Raw genomic sequence first — 21,923 nt, 5'->3', positions numbered from 1 at the left:
GGGGAGCAGCCCCAGTGTGGCAGGGTATCTGGGCACCCCCACACCCAGGGTACAGTGGGTGCAAAGGGGCCAGTGCAGATGTAGGGTTTACCATCGCCTCGGGCCAGGCAGGGAAATGTGCAGGCCCACCCAGAGCGGGAAGAATCCACTGCCTCAGGGCTTTCTAAAACAATTAGCCAGCAGGGCCGAGAGCTCCACACAATTGCTTTCTCATCCGATGGCCCCTCAGGGAGAAATAATACCTCAGCAGCGCCCAGAAAAGGGAGGATGCTAATTAGAGGCCTCCCCACCTCCCCATGGCCACCTCCCCATGGCCCACTCCTCTGCTGCTGGAGGCTGGTGCTGACTCCTCAGCCTCTCAGCACTGCCCCAGTCTCATGATGCTGGGAAAAGAGGTGACAGTCACTCACTGGGAACTCGGGATTTGTATCCTATGGGGGAGTGGCTGGGCAGGGGGCCTCCTGTGGCCCAGGCCGACTGCATGCCCAGCAGCCTGGCAGCTGTGCAACTTACCCTCAAGCTTTCCCATGCCCCTCTGTCCCTGCTGCCTCCATCCCACAACCAAGCCATGAGCTGGCCCTTCAGGGCTGTGGCTCCCCGATCTGGGAAGAAGGTCCCCCCTCCTCACTCACATCCCCATTGAGGAGCTTGCAGTCCTCATCGATCTCATCTGCGCTGTCCTCATCAGACACCTCGCCCTCCTCAGCATCCTCGCTGATGTTGGCTGGGAGCTTCTTGCCCTGGGGGAGCAGGTGGGCCATGAGAAGGGCCCTGTGGGAAGTGCTAGGAGGCCAGTACCCACAGGAGCAGCAGCTAAGGGTGGGTGCCTTTCCCAAGCTTGTTTGTGGCTCTCAGGCCAGGGGCAGGGCCAGCCCTGCAGCAGCATCACAGGAGGGACATGCCCTGATGTGCCTGCCGAGGGCCCAAGGTTGATGGACCTCCCTGGGGAGATGGAGGCCAGGGCAGGGGCAGGTCTTGTCCTGACCCTTCAAATCTATCACAGATGCTGTGGAACCCCAGCCGGTCTGGAGCAGGGCCCTACCCTGCCCTGACCCTAGGTCGGAGGTCGGAGGTCGGAGGCTCAGCAGGATGCTGGCACCAGGAATGGCAGGCAGGGTCTCACCTTCACCAGGATCTTGCCCTTGAGCACCTGGGGAGAGGGCAGCATGGTGGCATCCTCGCTGCTCACTGATGACAGGTCCAGCTTGTCCCCAAGAATGTCAGTCAGATACTGGGCCATCTTCTTCTGCTGGATGACACTGCAGTGATTCTCGATGGACAGAATCACTGGGTACCTGTGGTCCCAAGATGGAAGGAGCAGGATGAGGCTGGGGGAAGGCCAGGTCCCACCATGTAGGACCACAGGTCACCTGCAGCACTGAATGAGGAAGGGGGGTCTTCACAGGAGCCCAGGAGAGATGTGGCTGCCAGCCATTCTGGGAGGGTGAGGACTTTTCCCTGTGGCCCAGTGGTTAAAACTCCACCTGCCAATGCAGGTCTTCCCAACCTCTGGTCTGGGAAGATTCCACAAGCCTTGGGGCAACTAAGCCCACAGGCCACAACTACTGAAGCCCAAGTGCCCTGGAACCTGTGCACTGCAATAAGAGAAGCCACCCAGTGCAGCCAAAAAGAAATAAATAAAAAAAATTTTAAAAAGCAACTGAGTGTGGAGGATAGGAACCAGGAGACCTTGAGGGTAGGTAAAGAAGGCATGTACTTCTCCCCACAAGAAAAAAATCAAAGGCAATTAGAAACTCCAGGAAAAACAAAAGGAAACATTCAAGCAAATCATGAAATGGGGTCAAAAGAACTGAGGTGGAATGTGGAGCAACAGACAGACTGTGAGAAAGATTCCCATTCACCGAGATCCTGGAGACGCTGTCCGGTGTGTGGCCCTGGGGCCCAGTGTTAGCCCAATAAGGAGGGAGATACAGTCTGGCACAGCTATGACCTGCATCGTGCAGGTAAGGAGAGCAGTGTGGGCATTTTTGTAATAGGCTCTTCAGTTGTTTGATTTATTCTTTTCAGTCATGTGCACAGTTACTTGGATTTTTGCCAAAAGGCAACATAATCCTTTTAGAAAATGTAACTGACCCCAACCTAGAAGTCACAAACTAGAGCAAGAGATGGGTGAATCCTGTGATGCAGGGAGGCAGGGCCTGAGGCAAAGGTGCTCCTCTCCTCAGTTCTCAGGCGAGAACCAAGTGCCTGTAAACATGATGCTGACGTGGGAGGTGTGGCCCCCGTCCTGAGACCCCAGCAGGCCCCTGGGTCTTTGACAGATTCAGGAGACCTGTGTGTCCCAGCCCCACTGCCCAGGATGCCCCGTCACCTGCAGTTCCAGAGGCCAGGCTGTTCTGCAGAGGGCCCCCAGGCCCACCCACTTCCGAGACAGAGCCTGGGCCAGGTCCTCCAAGAGAAACCCCTCTGTTTCTAGTTCTTAAGTCAGCCTCCTTCTCCTCTTCATTCAATTAGCTCTTCCCTCGCCTGCGAGCCTCGCTGATTTGGGGTAACCAACAGTGTGGGGAGGCGGTCTTCTATTTTCAGAAACTAAACTGGATTTTGTTCAATAGTGTCTATAGCCACAGCTGAGTGACAGCAAAGTGAGTCTGGACGCCGAGTAGCTTCTTAAGGACAGTCAGTGCCAGAGCCACTGTTGGAGGCGTCTGACACCTGGTGTTGCCACCAAGTGTGTGGGGGCGGCGTTGCTGACACACACACCCCTCCCAGCCCATGCTGCTCTTGCACCTACCACCTCTCCCCTCTTCTACCCCTTCCCTGCCCCTCATCCTCAACAAGAAAGCCTGAAACCAGCCCCGCGGCCACTACAACCCCTGCTCCCCAGAAATGATGTGGGGGAGGGGCAGAAAGAATCCCTTGATTCCCTCCCCCACCTACCCCCCCGGGGCCAGCCCCCCAGTCCCAGTCACTCACTCATTCTTGATGAAGGCGTACTTGTTGATGGTCTCAATGACGTCTTTGAAGAGGATCTTGGAGGTCAGCGTGTAGCCATGGTGCACGATGGGCTCCCCATCAGGCCCGTCCCAGCAGTCCACTGCAGGCAGGCAGACCTCAGTGGGTTCCAGGGACTGGACCACCAAGGCCTAGGGACCCACAGCCCATGGGCTCCAACTGGAAGCAGTCTTCTTGCTCCGCAGTTAACACCAAGAGATACCTATGCCAGCCCCTGCCAGACACAGGGCTCCTCGGAGAGGCCAGCCCACAGCCAAGGCCTGGCCCCCAGGGCCAAGCGGGGGTGCAGGGTCCCGGAGCCCAGCACTCACCCTCCACACAGCGGCAGCCGGCCTGCAGGACCCAGGCGTACATATCCGCCCTCGACTGGGACATGAGCTGGTCGCCCACGAGGTAGGTGTTGTGAGACGAGGTGATGAAGTAGTGGCTCAGCGGCCGTGTCATGTCCTGGTGCACGCAGTGGTGCTCCGGGTTGAAGATGTCACCAGCGGGGCTCCGCGTGTAATTGGTGAAGCCTGTGGGGAGGAGCGTGGGGCGGGGGGGCAGCGAGGGGTTTAGCCCCCGTGTGCCAGTCCCGCACTGGGCTCATCTCGAGACCACCCACCCTCCTGGCATGTGGCCCCCTTGGCACCCCACTGGCCTGGCAGCACTGCTGGGCCAGGGTGGCACCCACTCACCATCAATGCCCATTGCCCCTTTACTCTTGTTCTCTGGGCAGGGTTCAAACTGCTCAATGATGTCGCGGCAGCTCTCAAGGGTCACACCCGTCATCTAGGCCAGAGCAGGGGCTTGAGACCAAGTTGGCCCCAGGCAGACCCTCATCCTCCTCCACCACGGCCAACCCTCCCACCCCACCTCTGACCGCTGCATCACCCAGGGGCCGACATGGCGGGGCTGAGACTCTGCTCCTTGTAGTGTGCTCACCCCACCAGGAGGTTCACTGGCCACCCCTAGTGTCACAAGACTTGGGACTCGACGGCCAGCAGAAGATAGAGGGTCCCCTGGCTTTGGAAGAGCTGGCGCTGGTTGAGGATCCCTGCCAGGGGAAGGGTCTTTGGCCTCATCAGCTGGGCCATCCCCAGCTGACGCCATTCTGGGGGTCTCAGGACCCCCAGGGTGCGCTAGCAGGAGTGAGACCTGGTATAAGAAGGCACAGGAGGGCCAGGATCATGTCCCATCTTGGAGGAGCGGAGGTGGCTCACCTGGCCCCTCCTGCCATCTGCCCAAGTCCCTCTCAAGAAAGTTGCACACAACAGCCGAGCCCAGGTGGCCCCATGTCAGAGGCTGAGCGATTCTTAGGGCCCCACAGTGCAGCCCCCAGGAACCCCCAGCTCTTGGAGACAGGCCCACCAGCAGGGCTTCCTGGACACCCCCAGGAATCTAGGGCAGGTATGGATAGTGGAGTGGACAGATGGGGTCAGAGCTTGGAGCAGCTGCAGACCCAGGAGGCCAAACCACCCAGCTGATTTGGGCCCCAGACTGTAGGGAGAGCTGTGGAAAGCTTAGGGCAAAGGTCAGGGAGCAAGGGGTCAGTGCTGCCCTTCCCACACTGGGCCCCATTCCCTTCCTCCACCCCCAGGTATGCCAGCTGTTGGGACAGTTGCCCCTCAGCCTCATGCCAACACTGCCCACAGCCAGCCTGGTACCCACCTCTCCTGCCTGGGCAAACCCCAGTGTCCCCATCAGCAAGACAGGAGGAAGGCCTCAGCAAACTGCGTGATGGTAGTGGTGGGGGAGGGGACCCAGGAGCATAGTGCAGGGGCAGCTCCCCGGGTCAGGACACTGGCAAGAAGTCCAAGGTGACCACCACCCAGACCCAGAATGAGTCCACAGCCTCTCCTGGTTCCCAACACCCAGCCCCCAGCCCTTCCCAGTGGTGGTCACCCCCCAGCCCATCACCATGAGCTGACACTGCACATGAGGCAGGTGGGATGAGAGCCCTGAGCAGTCCTGGGGTCAGAAAGTCTGACCCCAGAAGGGCAAGGCAGCTGGGGCCTGAAGGTTACCCCAAAAGTAGCTCTGCAAGGGTCCCGGGAAGTTACAGGCCCAGACCCTGGTCCTCATGGCCTTCTTCCACCAGCCTGGGGGCAGTGTCTATGCAGTCTGTGTCTGAGCACCCCTATCCCCCACCCCCTTGGTGAGTGCTGTCTCCTCAGAGGATGCTGACCTTCCCCTCCCCCTCCATGGACTTCCAGCCTCCATCCTACCAGAGCGGGTAGCACCTGGCCTCCACCCAGACTCCTGAGTTTCTGGTCCCTGAGCTTTAATTAGGCAATGCCTCTCAGAGGGATGGAGCTGCCCGGGGTCTAGGACAGTGGGCAGGCATACTCAGCTGGCCCCCACAGGCACCCACATGTCTGCTGGACAAATATTTGAATGAGTTGGCAATGGGCGCAGAACCCTGGGGGTGTGAGCCCAGGTGGGAAGGCTGGGTCATGTATCCTAGGCCAGGAGATGCTCAATGCTAAAGTCTGGGCTGTGGTCAAGCTCTGGGCTGGGGCACAGTCAGAGCTGAGCTGCCCTCCTTCCCCACCTGCTTGGCAGCGGGATGGCTGATGAGAGCCTGGGCAGGTCCAGTACATGGGCCTCCAATGCCAGGCTGGTGCCCACCCTTCTCCCACACTGTGGACAGGCTCAAATGGCCGGGGAAGCTGAGGGGAGGCCACCTCGACCAGGAGCCTCGCTCCTGCTGGGGGGCCCTCACCTTCTGCTCCACCTCTAGGAAGCGCAGCAGGTCAGCAGCATCCAGGTGATCCTTGTGGTTGCTGTAGGTGAGCATGAGCAGGTAGAGGTCCCGGCGTGTGGACATCATCTTGTAGAAGGCACAGAACTCCTCAAAGCCGAGTGTCCCCTGGTGGTCATCCGTGTCTGCCTCCTGTAATGCAGCGTCTCTGCGTCCCCTCATGTCCCATCCTGGGCCTTGACCGAGAAGAGGCCTTCAAGCCCCCCACTCCTCAGGCAACCCTGAGTCAAGAATCACCTTTCCCCCTCCCAACACCACTGCCTGTATCACAGGCTCCTGAAGAGCTCATCATGCTCCCCAAGCCCTACAGCAGCATCCTCACTCTGCCTCTCCCACCAAGAAGCCACCATGTGATCCATTAACACAGATCTCACCCCACTTGCTCCTTCTCTAGCCTTCCAAAGTCAACCTGCACCTGAACCCGGCAATGTCCTCCCACCTGCAGCCAACAACACCCACCCAGTGCCCATACTGGGCTGTGATCTGTAATCACAGTTGGTCACCCATCAATTAGAAAAGCACAGGACTGCTGGGCATGCAGGAATCCCTGACTTCAGCCTCTATAGCAGCAATGACAGGCCCCTGATCTCAGCCACTGTCCTCACTTTTCTCAGAGAACAGCTCACATGATACCCACAGGAACCCCCGCCCTAGGCAAGCCCACTGGGCTGCTAGTGAGACCACAGGCTCCTTCATGAATCCACTAGCTCAGGAAGCATGCACTGAGATGTCAGACTCTGGGGACACCAAGAGTCAAGGCCAGGGGCAGACTCAGAGGACAAGGGTACTCAGTAACGAAGTCTAGGCTGCCCAGAGGATGCCAGAGGTGCTATGGGGCAGTCAGGCCCTGAGTGCTGAGGTCAGGTCCTTGGCCCATCAGCCAGGGTGGGGGTGGGGATGTGGGGGGAGGTGACTGCCTGGCAAAAACCGACACCAGGTTCAGCACCATGGACAGCAGTGCTGTCTGCACATCTTTCCTCCTGTGGCCACACTATCTGGGATGGCTGGAAGGAGGCCCCTCTGAATAAGGAGAATCACCCACAAGCCAGGGGTCTACAGACACCCCCAAGTCCCCAGGCCCAGAGAGAGCGGGGCTCTCGGGAAGTTTGGCCCTGCCTCTCCTGACCCTGTGGCCTGGCACCAAGGTGGGCACCCAGTAAGCCTGTCTCCCTCCAGAACCAGGCACCCAGGTGGGGTGCCCATGCCAAGGCTGGAACAGGACCAAGCCCAGAGTCACCTATACTGAGGCCAGCAGATGCCAGCGAGGACCCCGTGTCTGCCTGGTTTGAGGGCGGCCCTGCGTCTCAGAGCTGGCAGGACACACCCTGGTCAAAGGGCCTTTTGGGGACAGAGCCGGGCTGGGAGCACTTCTGGGGGCTGAGGCTGGAGCTGGCAGGGATGCCCATCTGCTGAGCATCCACCCACAGGGTCACCTGGCCTCTCTGTGGGCTCTGAGCTGGGCAGCACACTCACGGCATGACTGAAAACCCTTTGGGATGATGAGCCCCTCTGGGCCCAAAGGGACTGCCCCGACCCCTGGGCCCAAAGAATGTCTCCCGATGTGGTCCTACTGCCACTCTCTTCTCCACAAAGGGAAACCGCCATGGCTGAAAGCACATGCTGGCCAGAGCCGCGCTGCTGAGCCAGGCCTGGAGCCGCCCAGGGTGCTCATCATGCAGGAGGCCCAGGGGCCACACCGGCCTCGCCCACATTCCACTGTTATTTTAGACTTAATGAAATTATGCTCAAGCCTCTCTTTACCCACCACACAGATCTATCCTTTGATTAGGGAAGTTCCAGGCAGTAGAAACAACATTGAGATTTCTTGACAATAAAATTGATGTTAAGTATCAGAGTGGCTCTGCCTGGCTGGAGGTCAGCCCTCTTTCCCTGGGCCCCCGAGTGCCCATGGAGGGCCCCACACAGATGGGCCAGGAGGCCCAGGTGCTCAGGGGACACCGGGGACAACAACCACTGGGGGCAGAGCTGCCCGGGGTCTGAGTTCAGCACTCCTGGTGACAGCCCCCACTGGACTCTCTCCAGATCCTTACCAGTCCTTCTCTCTTGCTGGTCCACCTCTCCAGGTCCTTCTCGAAGTGATCTGGACAGTGCCCAGACACCACCTGGCCTGGGGCTGCTCAGGGGTCTCTGCGTGGGCCCCTCTTGTGCCCAGAGGAGCCGGGGGTGTGGGCTCCCTGGAGCTCCCAGCGGGGACATTTTCAAACTAGGACTTGACCTTAAGGTGCCAGGAGCCTGTGCCCACTCCATGAGGGGCACTCATCTCTCATCCTGCCTCTGAGGCCGATCTGAGCCCTGTTGCCTGGCCTCTGGCACAGCCTCATGTTCTGGAAGGGACTGCAGACACCCAAGCTGTCCTGAGGCAGAGCAGGCAGAGAATGGGGTGCAGGTATGGCTCTGCAAACCTTAGCCACCTGCCAGTTCCTCATTGCCCAGGCAGGCTCTGTCCCCACTGGGCCTTCAGGATGGGCCATGTGAGACCCCCAGTCCTCAACCAGCATCTGAGATCATCCAGTTCACCAAGGCCCCACCCCTGCTATTTACACAGACCCACACACTCTGAGCTGGCCAGCTCCCCTCACTCCAGCTGAACATGACCTCCTGTCCATCACAGGAGCCCAGGAGGGAGCTTCCAGGGCTTGTGCCTGGAGGGGCAGCTGTCTATGTGTGTGCATGTGTGTGTGTGCATGCATGTGTGTTCGTGTGTGTCTGTGTTTGTGTGTCTGTGTGCGTGTGCATATGCATGTGTGGATGTGTGTTGGGGCATGGCACCTCGTTCAAGCTCACAGAACCCTTTCCCCGGCAGCCAGCAGTGAGACAGCGAGTCCTGAGTGAGGGCAGGCTTTGCTGGCCCAGCCCTGCCCAGAACCAGGACCCGCTGACAAGGCCTGGCTTCCTCCTCCATCCCAGCAGAGGTTCCAGAAAGAGAGAAACTCATTACAGACAATAAAGGCAGCCGCTCAGCTGAAGATGCATTTTCAAAACTGCTAACAGCAGTGGCAACAGACCACAGGGGAGGCGGTGGGTGATCAGTGCTGCTGCCGCAAGGCAGGGCTTCTGCCCCCCATTGCGGCTGGGGAGTCGTGGGGCAGGGTAGGATGAGGGTACAGGCCCTGTGAGTGGTTTCCTTTGCCAGCCAGGCACCCGCCACGTGCCCAGTCCATCGTCCAGGGGAGGCCCCGGGAGCTGCTTCAGGGAACCAGCACAGCCAGAGGCAGCAACTTGGGGTATCTGACTGACTGCCCTGCAAAGGTCCAGACCAGCTGCTACCTCGCTATTTGCTTCAGCTCAGACGGCACCGTCCAGGTCCCTCTGCAGCTCAGACAGGGTGGGGCTGCTCCCAACACACACCTGGGTCTGGGCTTACCTTGAACATCTGTTTCACCCGCTGCCGGGGCAGGTTCACATTCAGCTTGTGCAGCAGCTGCAGAACCTCGCCGATGCTCAGGCTGCCATCCCCGTTCTTGTCGGCTTCATCAAATGTCTGCTTCAGCCACTTTGGGGCCAAGTTAGGGACCAACGTGGGTCCAGCAGGGCCAACCATACCTCCCCTCTGCTCCCATTCCCGAGCAGGAAGGCATGAAGGACCCCACCCCAGTGCCCCTTCCCCCAAACACATGAGCCAGCTGAGGTGGGGAGCCCACCAAGGTGGACAGTGAGGATGCGTCCTGGGGCCCCCCCGCCCGCCGCACGTGAGGATATTGGTCCCGGGTGCGCTGGCGGCGGGCCAGGCTGTCCTCATCACTGATGCCGGCCATGAGGTAGCGCAGGCCCGTGACCCAGGTGCGTGCCTCATCGCCGCTGGGTGAGACCAGGTCCAGCGACTCCCGGTGGCTGCCATGGTAGATGCTGAAGCAGCAGTTAGGGTCGAAGCTGCCGTCAGGGTAGCGCTGGAAGATCTCCGACTGCCGCCCCTCGCTTACCTCCTGGATGGAGTCGATGGAGACTGCAGAGGTGGGGGGATGCAGCATGGTCATGGCCTTCCCCAGGGTTTCCTTCTTGTCTGAGGCTAGGGGAGGGGACATTTCAAGGGGCCCTTGGGGTGTTGCTGTTCTGTCGCTCGGTTGTATCTGACTCTTTGCAACCCCATGGACTGCAGCACCACAGGCTTCCTTGTCCTTCACTATCTCCTGGAATTTGCTCAAACTCATGTCCATTGAGTCAGTGATATCATCCAACCATCTCATCCTCTGCTTCCCCCTTCTCCTCCTGCCCTCAATCTTTCCCAGCATCAGGGAAATCTTTCCCACCCTTGGAGAGAAGGAAAAACCACAGATATGCTGGGGCTGGTGAGCTCACCTCTTCCCCCTCCTCTCTGACTCTGGGGTCTGCCTTGCCTGCCTTCCCTCTGGCCATGAAAGAGGTCCATTCTCCCCAAGAGAAGGGCTGCCTTCCCCCGGTCAGCCACCCTGGGTCTGTCCTCTGTGTCCAGAGTGAGGAGAACCAGACAAGCCAATTCCATCTGTCAAGCTCCGGCCAGTTGCCTCTCATCCTGGGAAGGCAATTGCTGGCCAGCACGGCCGAGAGCCTGCAGTGACCTCTGTGATAAACTCTGGCGCCAGCAGGTGGGGGCCGGGGGTGGTGGGATCTTGCTTCGTGTGCGCCAGATCAGGCTGCAGGAAGAATTTCATTACTGGCCACAGAGCCTGCAGCTCCGTGGAGCCTGTGTTCAGAGACTGAATCCTCAGGAAGAGATGAGCTCAGAGGTCATCCTTAGGGTCTGTTCCTGTGCATTTGGCAGGGTCCTTTCACAGATACCAGGGCACAGGTAGCCAGCAGCCCCTCTGGGAACAGGTGCCCTGAAGTCGGCACAGCCAGGGACCCCTAGCATTGCACCCTCCGCCTGGCCCCTGCTGCCTCTACCCCCAGCGCCCCCTGCTCCCAGAGGTGGGCTTGGCACCACTGTGGGCATTACCGTGTCTGGTGCAGTAATGGTGGGCCTCCCCCACTCACACTGTGAAGGGTGGCCTCACTCCTCTGTCTGCTGCCCCTACTGCCCCCTCCTCAGGGGCTCCCGCTTTCCCTGCACCCCCTGCCTGAAGGGGGCCTGTCCTGCCTGCTTCTCCATCCAGCTCCCTGTGGCTCACATGTCCTTGGCAAGGAGACAGGGGTTTGGGGCCTCCAGATTAGGGGATGCTGACAGTCAGGAAACAGCTGCCTCTCACCCCATTCCTCTCTCCCAGGGATCTCTCCAAGGCCAGCCAGCTGGTGTCCCCCATCCTAAGCCTGCTGGCCCCAGAGGGGCCAGCATGACCCCGTCCACCTCTCCCCTCTATTTGCCATCCGGTGTCCTCATCACTCAGCATGATGTGAAGTTATCCCACCGTTAGGTGGTGTCACCACCTCACACGCAAAGACCAGAGTCACTTGGGCTAAGTCCCCACAGCAAGCCCAGAGCAGGAACAGCACCTCCGAATGGAGCGTAGGGGCTCCTGCCTGCACGGCTCACAGCGACTCTACCTCCCCGGGGCCCACAGAGCAGTCCCAGCCCCTTCCTCCAAGATGCCCTCCCAGGGGGCTCCACGGTGTGTCTCTCCTGGGCCCCGTGGTGGCAGCAGCTCACGTAGCAACCACTGGGCTCAGGCCCTGCCCTGGCACATCTGCGTCTCTCCAGCTGCCAGAGCCAGAGGAGGAGCAGCAAAGTCCCCTCTGTCACCTGAAAGGGTTCATGTGTCCCTCCCTGACTCCCAGGACCCCCAGCATGGTCCCTGCACAAATCCTCACAGCTCATTACCCCCCTGACCCATCCAGACAGCCCTGTAGCCTCCATGCCCCTGCCGGCTGCTCACACCCCAGGCTGCCTGGGCCAGCACTGGGCACCTGGTCCTGTCCTCAGGGTGCCCAGGGGGCCAGACTAAAGGTCCTTTTGCCTCTTAGCCCCTCCCAGCATCCGGCGCAGGGCTGGGCATGGGTGCCACCCAGTCTCCACGGAGTCCCAGAGGATCCGCTAGGTGAACAGCAAGGCCGGGGCCCTCCCTCCCCAACTGCATCCAGAGGCCACCGCAGCTCTCCAAGGCCAGCTGAGCCTGTGTTCCAGGCCTGGGGACTTTCAGGGCTCAGGGTCTTGCTGCCCCTCCCACTGCCCGTTGGCTGCTCTGGGAGGGTCTCCTGCCCCCACCCCTGCCCCAGGACTGCCCCACTCACTCTTGGCCTTCTCATTCTTGCATGAGGAGGGTCCCCTCTCCCTCCCGCTCCGGACCACCCTACTCACTCTTGGCCTTCTCATTCTTGCGTGAGGGCCGCCAGCGGATGCAGGAGCGATGCTCGTCCAGGAAGTAGAAGCGGACCAGGCCCTTGGAGCTGCCCCGGAGCTTCACCATCTGCGTCCCCGCCTGCATGGCGCTCATACATCGCTCCACTGGAGGCCCGCCAAGCCGCCACACAGACAGACCGACACAGACAGACAGACGGAGCACCGGTGAGTGCTGCAGCAGCCTCCTGGTCACCACAGCCTCAGGTGTATCCCCAAGTGCTCACGGGGTGCAGAGACTACCCCCCACCCATCAGGGCACCAAACTCAGACCCCTCCAGGGCTGCCTGTGACCCCAGGTGCTGGCCCAGGCCACAGATCCAATCTGGGACCCTGCTCAGTGGCCAGAGTCCACACAGAGTTTGGACCAGCTCTGCCCAGACAGGCTCCATGAGGCCGAGGGTGCACCCAAGGGCACAAGTCTTGGAAGGTTCTGAGCCCTCACCTTCCTCACAGGGCCTAACTGCTCCCCCACCCCCACCCCTCCCTCCTCCATCCATTCAGCCTCCTGTCTGCAGCCTGCACATCTCCCATGTCCCAGGGGAGGGGATACTGGCCAGGACAGTGGCCCCCAGGGCTAGAGAGGTAGCAGGCTCCTGAAGTCCCAGGGACAGGACAGTCCCGGGCCCCCCTTGGGCCCTTCACAGCTGCTTACGGAAGGCCCAGGACCAGGAGGTGCCCTCTGGGGAAGCACCAAGTCATTAACCCACGGGATCCCCTGATGAGGGGCCCTTAGGTGGTGTGGAGGCCTGTAGCAGTGCCAGCCCCAAGGGGCAAAGCAGTGGGAGCTTCTCAGAGGAAGCCAACCTCTGTTCTTGAGCTGCAGGCATGGTGGGCTGCAGGGGGTGGGCGGGGGCACACAGCAGGGAGGGGAGCACAGGGCAGTGGGCTCCGCTGAGACACCAGGAGGTGAGGGGATGGCATGGCCGTGGGGACATAGTAGCAGGTGGAGGGAGGAGGCTGGGGGTGAGGACAGGGACAGTCCAGGGGCCTAGAACAACTGGGCCAGGCCAGCCCCTCTGGGACAGACACTACCATCCCATCCTCCCCGGAGTCTCACCACAGTCAAGAGCACCCACTCTGCCAGCCTCCCAGGCTGACACGTCTGACCCCAACATGCTGGCCTTGCCCCACTGGGGCTGAAGGTGCCACTGACCCCAAAGTACCAGGGACCCCCTCAGAGAGTGTCCGGCCAGCACATCCACCAGCACCATGCCCCTGGCCCCTCCTTGCCCCTAACTCCCCCACCCCTTGCCTCCCTACTGCCCGCCTGGGGTTCAGCCTCCAGACCCTGAGGTGGGGGGATCAGAGAGGCAGACCAGGGGATGCTCTCAGAGCCCCAAGACCTTCAGGGGGATACCGAGGGATTGGGAGGTTATAGGTTTCCATGGGCGGTGGTGGGAGCTCCCAAGTTTTTCACACCCCGAGGAGCAGCCCCACCCTCCTGATTCCAGTGACCCTAGGGCTGGGCGGGGCTCTGGCAGGGAGGAGCAAACCAGTCCCCACCCCAGACGACCAAGCGGGCAGGCCAGCCCCCTTACCTAGTGGACCAAGTTGCCACTGCGGGGACACAGCCACGCTCCCGCCGACCCAGAGGAGGGCCTCCGCCAGGCAGGCCACGGTTCCCTTGGTCCGGCTGGGGGTAAGTGGCCAGGGGATGGACATGCCCCAATGATGGCCGGGGTGGGCTCACAGAGGCCAGGGAGGACCAGTGCCCCCCACCCTACCTAGGCAGTGGGTCAGGTAGTGGCGGGCAGCCCCGGGGCTCCACAGGGCCCCCTTCTCTCCACGGCTTCCTCTTTCCCTCTTCGCTGGCTTCTAGCTCCCCCGCAGGGCTGCTCCCAGGCGCCTCTGGCATTGGCCTGACTGTCACCCGCTGTCTCTGATGGCCCCTGTGCCAGTCCACCCCCCTTCCAGGGCCACAGAGGGGTCCTGGGAGAAGCTGCAACGCAGCAGGGTCTGGAGGTGGAAGAGCCACAGCACCACTGCCCGCCCCGCCTACCCTCTGTCCAATCCCCTGCGCTAATCCAAGCCTGGATCCGGCCCAGCTGGCCAGAGGATTTAGGCCAAGGGAACTCCCAGCTGGGGACCGGCAGGGACTGGCAGTGTCATCCAAGGCCCCAAGTCACCAGCCCCTACAACCGGCTGAGTAAGGACAGGCAGGCCGGATGGGTGGTCTCCCTGGGGACCAGGACCCCAGCTGTGAGGCCTGGGGTGATGATCCTCACAGGACCATCACTGGAGCACACTCTCAGGCCCTCAGAGGCGGTGTCCCCCACCCTTCCCATGCAGGAGGCCCTGCCCCAGAGACCAGGGTTGGCTGCCTGGCTCACGACTGATCGGTCCTGAAGGAGGAGGGCTGGGCCCAGGAAGGACCAGCCTCTGCCCACTGACCGGACACAAGGCCCAGTCAAGGCCACCCAGCTAAGGCCCAGACAAGGGAGGCTGGGGGCAGCCAAGCCCAGAAGGAGCCAACTGCTCTGTGGGCAGCTCTGGGGCAGCAGGAGAGGTGAAGCAGAGAGCACACCCTCCTCTCGTGGGCCAGGGACCGCCGGGTGTCTGGGGCTTCCGGGGCAGACCAGCCTGGTAAACAATGGGGCACAGGCCGGAGGGCAGAACCCCACTGAGTCACGGCAGCTGACCTCAGGGAGGACCTCACATTCCTCTTGCCCCTGGCCCATGAGCCCCAGCCACCCTGTCCCCCCACCCAGGCCCGCAGGGACAGCGACAGCGCTGGGCCGGCACCCCTGAGTCCTCATTGCCATAAACCCTACGGCTCCTGGGCGGTGCGTCAGCCTTCCCTCCCCAGCACAGACGGTCAGGGCCAGACCTGGGCCACAGAGACCAGGACAGAGGGCACCGGAAACCAGGCAGCCGGGATCACCCGCTGGGGTCCTCATTGGCTCAATGGGGAACCTCACTGGCTCCAGTCTGGGAGTGTCCTCCCCTTCCACCCCATCCAAGGCTTCCCGTTCAGGTCACGCCCTTGAGCTCTCAGCTGATCAAGGGTCTCCTACTACCACCCAGGGGCCTTGGGTCCCCATCTTCTTGGGCAGGGCCTCTGGGAGAGGGCACAACTCCTGAATCCCAGACTCCCTGCGTCATCATGGCTGCCCCGGGCCATAATCCTGCACTGACAAGGCAGATGAGGTCGGGCTAATCCAGCTTCACTTTGGGCTCTGCAGCCGGGGCTCCTCTACCGCCTAGGGGACCCACACCACCCCTGATGCTCCATGAGACAGATGGGCACAGGACTGCAGCCACTGTGCAAGGCTGCAGGACACTGAGGGGAGCCTCCACCCAGGAGCGCCGCATCACCTCCATGGTGCGCCTGAGGACACTAGGAGCAAAAGCTACGCCCCAGGTAATTGCCAAGCTGGGCTTGAACCCACGACAGGCCCCAAGCCCAAGTGGCTCAGTCCCCCAAACAAGGAGGCCTGGGTCCCCTGCTTCTCACCACCCCCACCCCCCCACCACCAAGGGCACCAGGCTGGCAACACCAACTGGGAACCCACATCCACACAGTCACCTGAGCCAATCCCACCCTTCACTCCTTCAGAGTCACACTTGGGGCCCAGGACCTGAGAAACCCTCTCCAGGATTTGGAGTCCTCTGTCCTGTGACCCTGGGGACTCTTTCAAAGCTCCTCATCCACCTTGCAGCTACTGATGGGACCGTGTATTCGCCTCTGCAATCCCCACCTCCTGGGCAAGGAAGCCCAGGCCTGTCCTGCTCTGCCCCTGCAACTGGCTGGGACTTGGCACCCGAGTGTGGGTGGGCACAGGGCCCAGGCCACCAAGCCAGCTCCAGGAGGTGACACAGAGCCAGCGTCTGGCCCAGCCGTCCAACCTTCTAAGGCTCAGCCTCCTGAGGCAGCGCCAACTCCCCCAGCTGCAGCCCTGGGGGACCCTGGTCAGCGGACACAGCAGACAGGGGGGCAGGCACCTCCTGAGGCAGGGAGAGAGCACAGTGCCCTCGATCCCACAGCAACCCCGGAAGAGAGGCCCCAGGGGCCCACCCCACCTCAGCTGCTGCCCCACGGCAGGACTGCTGGCCAGGACGCCTGGCCACGGCACCTGCCAGGAAGTGGAGGCCTCAGGCGCCTCACCTTGCCCCCCGCCTCTGTTCTGCCGACTGTCAGAAGGCGGCCCCCAGCCCTCCCCTCCTTCCTTCCCCAAGCCCTGAGGAGGACGGCGGCCACGGGACACGAGCGGCCACTGCTTCGAGGAGGGAGTGCCCTCATGGTCCGGTCAGAAGCTGGGCGGCTCTGGCTTAATTTTGTTTTTATGGCCAAGATCGATCTTGTCCTAACACGGCAGCCAGCACCTCCACCTCCCCTTTGGGAAGACTGGAAAATCAATTTAATCTTCCAACAAAACCCACAAATTACACCCACAGTCTTCCTGGCACGAGCACACACACACATGCACACACACACGCACACACACACACGCATGCATGCACATGGACTCTTGCGGTACACGGACTCTTGCGGCGCCCGGGCTCTCCACGCAGGGCACCTGCCTTGTCCACTCGCCTTTCAGGAGCAAACCTGCATCTCCTCTCTTGCTCGCCTGCCTCCAGCCCCTCCCTCCTCTGAGGCTTTTGCGCTTTCCTGAAGAACCTTTGAACAGGCCATTCCTGCATCCACTCTGCTCAGAGTGGTCAGCGACAGTGGGACACATGGGCCCAAGGCTGCTCTGGCCCTGCCCCCACTGCAGGCCCCCACTGGGTCCTCAGCCCTCCGCCCTCTCCCCACACTGCCTGGAGGGCCCAGCTCAGCATGCAGTGGGCGCTCAGACAGTGCTCGGCTGGAGAAGGGGAAGGAGGACAGGGCCAGTGTGCCAGGCTCCAGCGCCCACGGGGCCTCAGCCCCTGGCCGGCGCCTCCAGGAGGGAGGGACGGGCCCACTCACATATGGCGGAGATTATTTAAACGTCTAGAAGCAGCACGTCCCCCCGCACGTCTGGGAGCCTCCTCCCCAACTATTTTTATTTTATCAGGCAGTGTGAGCTGGCGCCTTCAAGTCCACCCTCCCAGGCGAGACCTCGGGGAAGCTGTGCCCAAGGCCTGGGGGCACAGAGCCCAGGCTGGCCCGAGGGGTCCACACCAGGCAGTAGAGTTGAAGGGTCACTGCGCCAGGTCAGCAAGGCCTGGGCCTGGCCCCCGACAGTCCTGGGGTAGGGCTGAGGGCTGGTGGCGGGGGCAGCTGCCGGGGAGGGAGACACTGTCACCAGGCTGTGCCCTCTTCCTCCTGCTGGGCCCCTCCCACAGGCAGGCAGCTCCGTCCTCCAGCAGAAAGAGGAGACTTTGGTGGGCGGGGGCCTGGCCCTGGTGTCTCACCCAGCTGGGCAGTGAGGAGGGTCAATGGGGGCAGGGGTGAGCGGCCAGGCTCTGCTCTGCCATCTCGGGCTGCTTCTGACTACCAGCCTTCTGCTAGCCTGTGCACTGGATCTCAGGAAGCTGGGGATCGAGAGTGTCCTAGAGGATGGGGACAGACTGACGGCCAGCCTTGCCCCATCCAGCAGGCCAGTCGGGCTGAGCTTGTCCCTTCCACCTGCCCAGAGGCCCTTGGTGCTCCTGCTCTGGCCGGGGACAGCAGCAGCCTCCCCGCCACCCTGCTCCCTCTGCAGCCGGTGGCCCAAGTTCCTGCCAGGATCAATCCCAGGAGGGCCTGCGGAAACTTTCTGTCCACCGACCAACAGAAACCGGAGCCGAAGCACACGTGGGGGTCAAAGCTGTCCACAGCTGTCCCACAGCCTCCTGTGGCAGTGGGCATGGTGGACAGGACACTCTCGGGCAGGGGGCGTCCGGTGCCCTGCACCTGCACCCTGGAGAAGCCCCTTCCCACACAGTGTGCCCCCACACTCTCCTGGAGCCGTCTGAGCACCACCATTTCCAACATTCAACCTTCCTCTGCCCACACAGCAGAACCAGGGTCGCCTCGCACCAACCAAGGACAATGCCAGCCCCGGGTCCCCTGCCCAGCTATAGTGGCACTCATCCCATTCCACAGATTTCGGGAGAGGACTCCACTAGCAGTGTTCATGACTTCCAGCCCCCAAAGGCACCCCGGTGCCATGTTCTGAGGGCTCCCAAGTCCCCTCGTGGCATCACTGGGCAAGGCTGTGAGGCCATGTGGGCCAGCACACATCAGGATGGGTCCCAGGGAGCCACCGGGAGCGGCTGGAGGGGAAGGGAGCAGCTCACAGCGGCACTGGAGGGGGGGGGCACTTTCCTGAAAAGTCACCAGATGGAACCTGGCCTACCTGGGGGGAGAAGAGGAAACTCCTGCCGTGCTGGGGGGGGCAGCTCCAAGGGAGGGGTCCTTGTGTACTGATGAGCCCGTCCTGCCCCCACCCCATACCCACCCAGTCCCCGTGGGGAGGCCGCGCAGCAGCTGTGGGCTGGATAGCCGCCGGGCAGAGTGGGCACAGAGCCACGGAGAAGCAGAGAAACAGAGGACGCCCGGGCCCGTCCCCCAGCCCAGCCACGCCTCCCAGCCAGGGCACTGGCCACCTCCAGGCAGCTTCCTCGAGAACCCTGGGGCCTGGGCACCGAGAAGATGTCCCAGGATTGGGCGGGCCCCCGGAGCCTGACTTCCTGAAGCTGCCCACCCTCCCCACCAGGGGCTGGCCCAACAGCCCACTCCTGCCTCCTGCCCTGGGGGCCCGGTGGACCCCATACTCATGCCACCTGCTGACCGAGGGTAACACTGAACCTGTCCCACTGGCAGGTCCACCACAGGGCCCTAACCTCCAGGAGGAGTTTCGGAAGGAAACAGAGCTTGGCTGAGGCAGGCCGAGGCCTGGGCCAGGCTGGGTCCTGTTCAATGTGAAATAGAGACCACCCTGAGTCACCTCGAAGCCTGTCTGTGGGTCCCCGGATCTGAGCAGGCTAAGGAAACCCCCCGGGACCTGGTTGCGGGTGACTTCCTCATGGCTCGGAGACTTCCCAGGCCACCATGCCTGTGCTGCCCACCCTTGGGACACAGAACTAGAGGGGTTCCAGGGCCCTGGTGCAATGGGAGCAGGTGGACTCAGAGCTGCTCACCCCCCCTTGGCTGACCGGCCGGTGCACGAGGCCCCACCTTGGGCCCCTCCACGCAGGCTGCCCAGCAGGGGTGGAAACCCTGGCCCACTTCCTCTCCCCACACTTCCCAGGAGTGGGGAAGCAGCCTGTCCTGGGGAGGGAGCCCGCTGTCCCACCTGGAGGCCCACGCCCACTGGCCTGCCCCACACAGGAAGGCCGTCCAGCCGGTGGGAGCCCACGTAGCGGAGCGGAAAGTGTAGTCCCGGGTAGAAACAGACGTTTCCGATTACTCATACCCCTCCTCAACGCCCCTCCCACCACAGCCCTCAGTGTGGAGCCGCCTGTGCTCAGCACAGGAGGGGCCCTGAGCCCCTCAACCGCCCACCCCCAATCCCACCCCAGGAGAGGAGCACTTTCCGGTGGGGGCCGGGCCTCTGACTTTCCAGGAGCCCCAAACCACCGCCATCCGCTCATTAGCTGGGCAGATGGAAGCTGGACCCAAAACTCCAACCATCTGCTCCATCCTCGGCTGCACGTTTGAGGCTGTTCTCTCCCCAGAGAGGGACCCCAGCAGAGAAGGGCCAGGCTGCGTGCCCCCCAATTTGAGCTGGCCGAGCCCTCTGCCCAGAGGATGGGGCATGGAGGGTGGGCTCCCAGTGGGTCCTGCTGCTGACAGCCCACTCCCCTCCCAGGACCAGGCTCCTCCCTCGCTGGTGGCATACCCTGGCCATGTCGGGGCTACCTCGACCTTGAGACCTTGGGGCCATGTGGCAGCAGCCATGCCCACACAGTCTGTAGGCGGGCACCCTGTACCCAGAGGCTCTGAAGGAGGCTGGGCCAGGCCAGAGCTCCCTGCAGGTCAGACTGGCAGGAACACGCTGGGTCAGGCCCCCCCCAGGGACCACTCACTCATGGGAGCCCTGCCCTGCACTGGGGGCTGTGGTCAGGGAGTGGGTGCTCCCGGGGTGGCATGAGCATGCAGCCAGACCGGGAACTGTACCACCATCACATCTGTACCACCAGCCACACTGTCCTCCACTCATAAAAGGTAACTCAGCTCGGGGGAGTGGGGGGAGGAACAGGAGAGGGGACAGGCAATCCTGGAGCAGCCACATAGGCCAGGCACCAGGCACACTCTTCTCAAGCCCACCCTATGCGGGCAATCCCATGCTGTCCTTCTCTTCCACGAGAGGCTCAGAGAGGGCCAGTGCCTTGCTTGAGGTCACACAGCTCATCAGAGGCACCACCAGGGACCCATGCTCAGTCCGCTGGCAATAAAGCCCCTGCCTTCTACACAGGCTCTCCAAGGCCCTCCCCCCACCTGGCCCTCCCTCGTGCCCATGCCAATCAGAGGGCAGAACAAACTGGGTCTAGAACAACCGGATCCAGACAAGTCACCAGAAGGCTGTTCCTGCTGTCCTTGGAATCCCAGCCCTTAACTTAGAATCTCAGTTCTTGTGTTGTCTGGCCAGAGTCACTCCTGCTGCAGCCGTGGGGCTGGACCCCTTCCCTCCCTGCCTCTCCCACCCCTGGTCCAGACCAAGTGCTGCACTGGGGACACACAGAGACCCTCTTTGGAGAAGTTCTGTCCATCCCATCCCTGCAGGATAGGCCCGACACTCAGCACTTGGCCCCTCTACACTCAAGTTCCTTGTTCCAGGAAGCTCCGGGCAGCCTCAGAGGACTCCTGTCACCCCTGCTGGCCTGGGCTGTCTGCCCGGGGCAGTGCCCAGGCCCCTGGGTCAACACAGCATGACAGATTTGAGCAGGAAATCGCCCACATAGGTGCCAGAGTTCAGCATCAATGGGCAGGTCCCTCAGGCAGAGGCTACCGCTGCCCTGTCCATGGTGCTGATAGAAGGTTGGGGCTGCCTCCACCGCTCTGGATCGGGGTGGGGGGTGAACAGACTCAGCCCCAGGGTCCTTCAGGTCAGGACACCCCAGATTTGCGCCCCCACCGAGGCTGCTGTCCACTGGGGGCAGGCTGGCAGTCGGGGACTGTGTTGGCTCTGCCAGGCACCTCTTCCCACTGCCCATGGGAGTGGGATGCCAGCACAGGTAGGGACGATGTGGGGCCAAGGCGGGAGCAGAGGGAGGGATGTGTGTGTGTTGGTGTGAATGGGGTCGCCCCAGAGATCTTCGATCGGAGTGCGGGGTGGATAGGAGTCAAGCATTGCTCACGTGGGGTCAGAGGGTCACCAATGGGCATCTCAGCACCCGGTCCTGGGCTCCCCGAGGAGCTGACCGCAGCCTTCTTCCAGCCCCTCCCGACCCCTTACCTTGGTCCCGGCTGAGCCCGCCGGGGTCCCCAGGTGCTTCCATGGCCCGCAGGCGCCACCCCCACCGCTAGCGGAACAGCTTGAGGGGTCCCCAGGCAGCGTGCTGGCCCCGTGAGTCCGTCAGAACCGGGCGCCCCTTGCGCGCCCATGCCCGATCAACGAGCTGAGTGCTGCCAGAGCTGCCGCTGCTGCCGGGACCGCCCCTCCCGCGGGAGCCCCGCCCGCCTTAACCCTTCACTGCCACTGCCACGGCCAGGCTGGGAACCACAGAGGGTGGGATGGAGCACCCCGGGCAGGGGTGGGGGTGGCAGTTGGCATGAGGGAGACACTTCTCCAGCAGAGGCTCCAGGCACCATCCCTGGCTGTCCCTGACCTCACTCCCATCCTCTGGGCCAGCCCTCCTACCAGAAGGGGCAGCTGCATGCCACTCTCCCAGGAGCCAAATGTGGTCCCAGCTGGCATCCCCCAACATCACTGCACAGCCCCCTCCCAGGCAGGTGGGCTGGATCCAGGACAAGTCACTCTGCCCCACATGGGGCCCCCATGAAGGTTCAGCACTTCAGGGGTGACATTTCACTGGTTGTCCTGGTGGGGGTTGTGCAGGATGACAACAGTGGGGGTCCAGGAG

The 21,923-nt window shown here is 62.1% G+C and overlaps 1 protein-coding gene across 1 annotated transcript in view; it reads right to left on the bottom strand.

Moving 5' to 3' along the window:
* PLCH2 (phospholipase C eta 2) overlaps positions 1-21,503 on the bottom strand; it is a 34,005-nt gene extending 12,502 nt beyond the window's left edge. Inside the window, exons 1-10 of the mRNA XM_070474162.1 lie at positions 21,296-21,503; positions 11,946-12,092; positions 9,427-9,680; positions 9,102-9,230; positions 5,678-5,848; positions 3,651-3,744; positions 3,285-3,488; positions 2,935-3,055; positions 1,124-1,295; positions 633-740 (exon numbers count right to left, since the gene is read on the bottom strand). Of these exons, the coding sequence (XP_070330263.1) occupies positions 633-740; positions 1,124-1,295; positions 2,935-3,055; positions 3,285-3,488; positions 3,651-3,744; positions 5,678-5,848; positions 9,102-9,230; positions 9,427-9,680; positions 11,946-12,092; positions 21,296-21,338 (1,443 nt within the window). The 5' untranslated portion in view covers positions 21,339-21,503. The remainder of the gene's footprint in view (positions 1-632; positions 741-1,123; positions 1,296-2,934; positions 3,056-3,284; positions 3,489-3,650; positions 3,745-5,677; positions 5,849-9,101; positions 9,231-9,426; positions 9,681-11,945; positions 12,093-21,295) is intronic.
* Between the last annotated feature and the right edge of the window lie 420 nt (positions 21,504-21,923).

Source organism: Odocoileus virginianus, chromosome 11 (assembly GCF_023699985.2).
Source record: "Odocoileus virginianus isolate 20LAN1187 ecotype Illinois chromosome 11, Ovbor_1.2, whole genome shotgun sequence".
Classification (NCBI taxonomy): domain Eukaryota; kingdom Metazoa; phylum Chordata; class Mammalia; order Artiodactyla; family Cervidae; genus Odocoileus; species Odocoileus virginianus.
The sequence above is the reverse complement of the archived record's forward strand: the minus strand, read 5'-3'. Positions and strand labels throughout refer to the sequence as shown.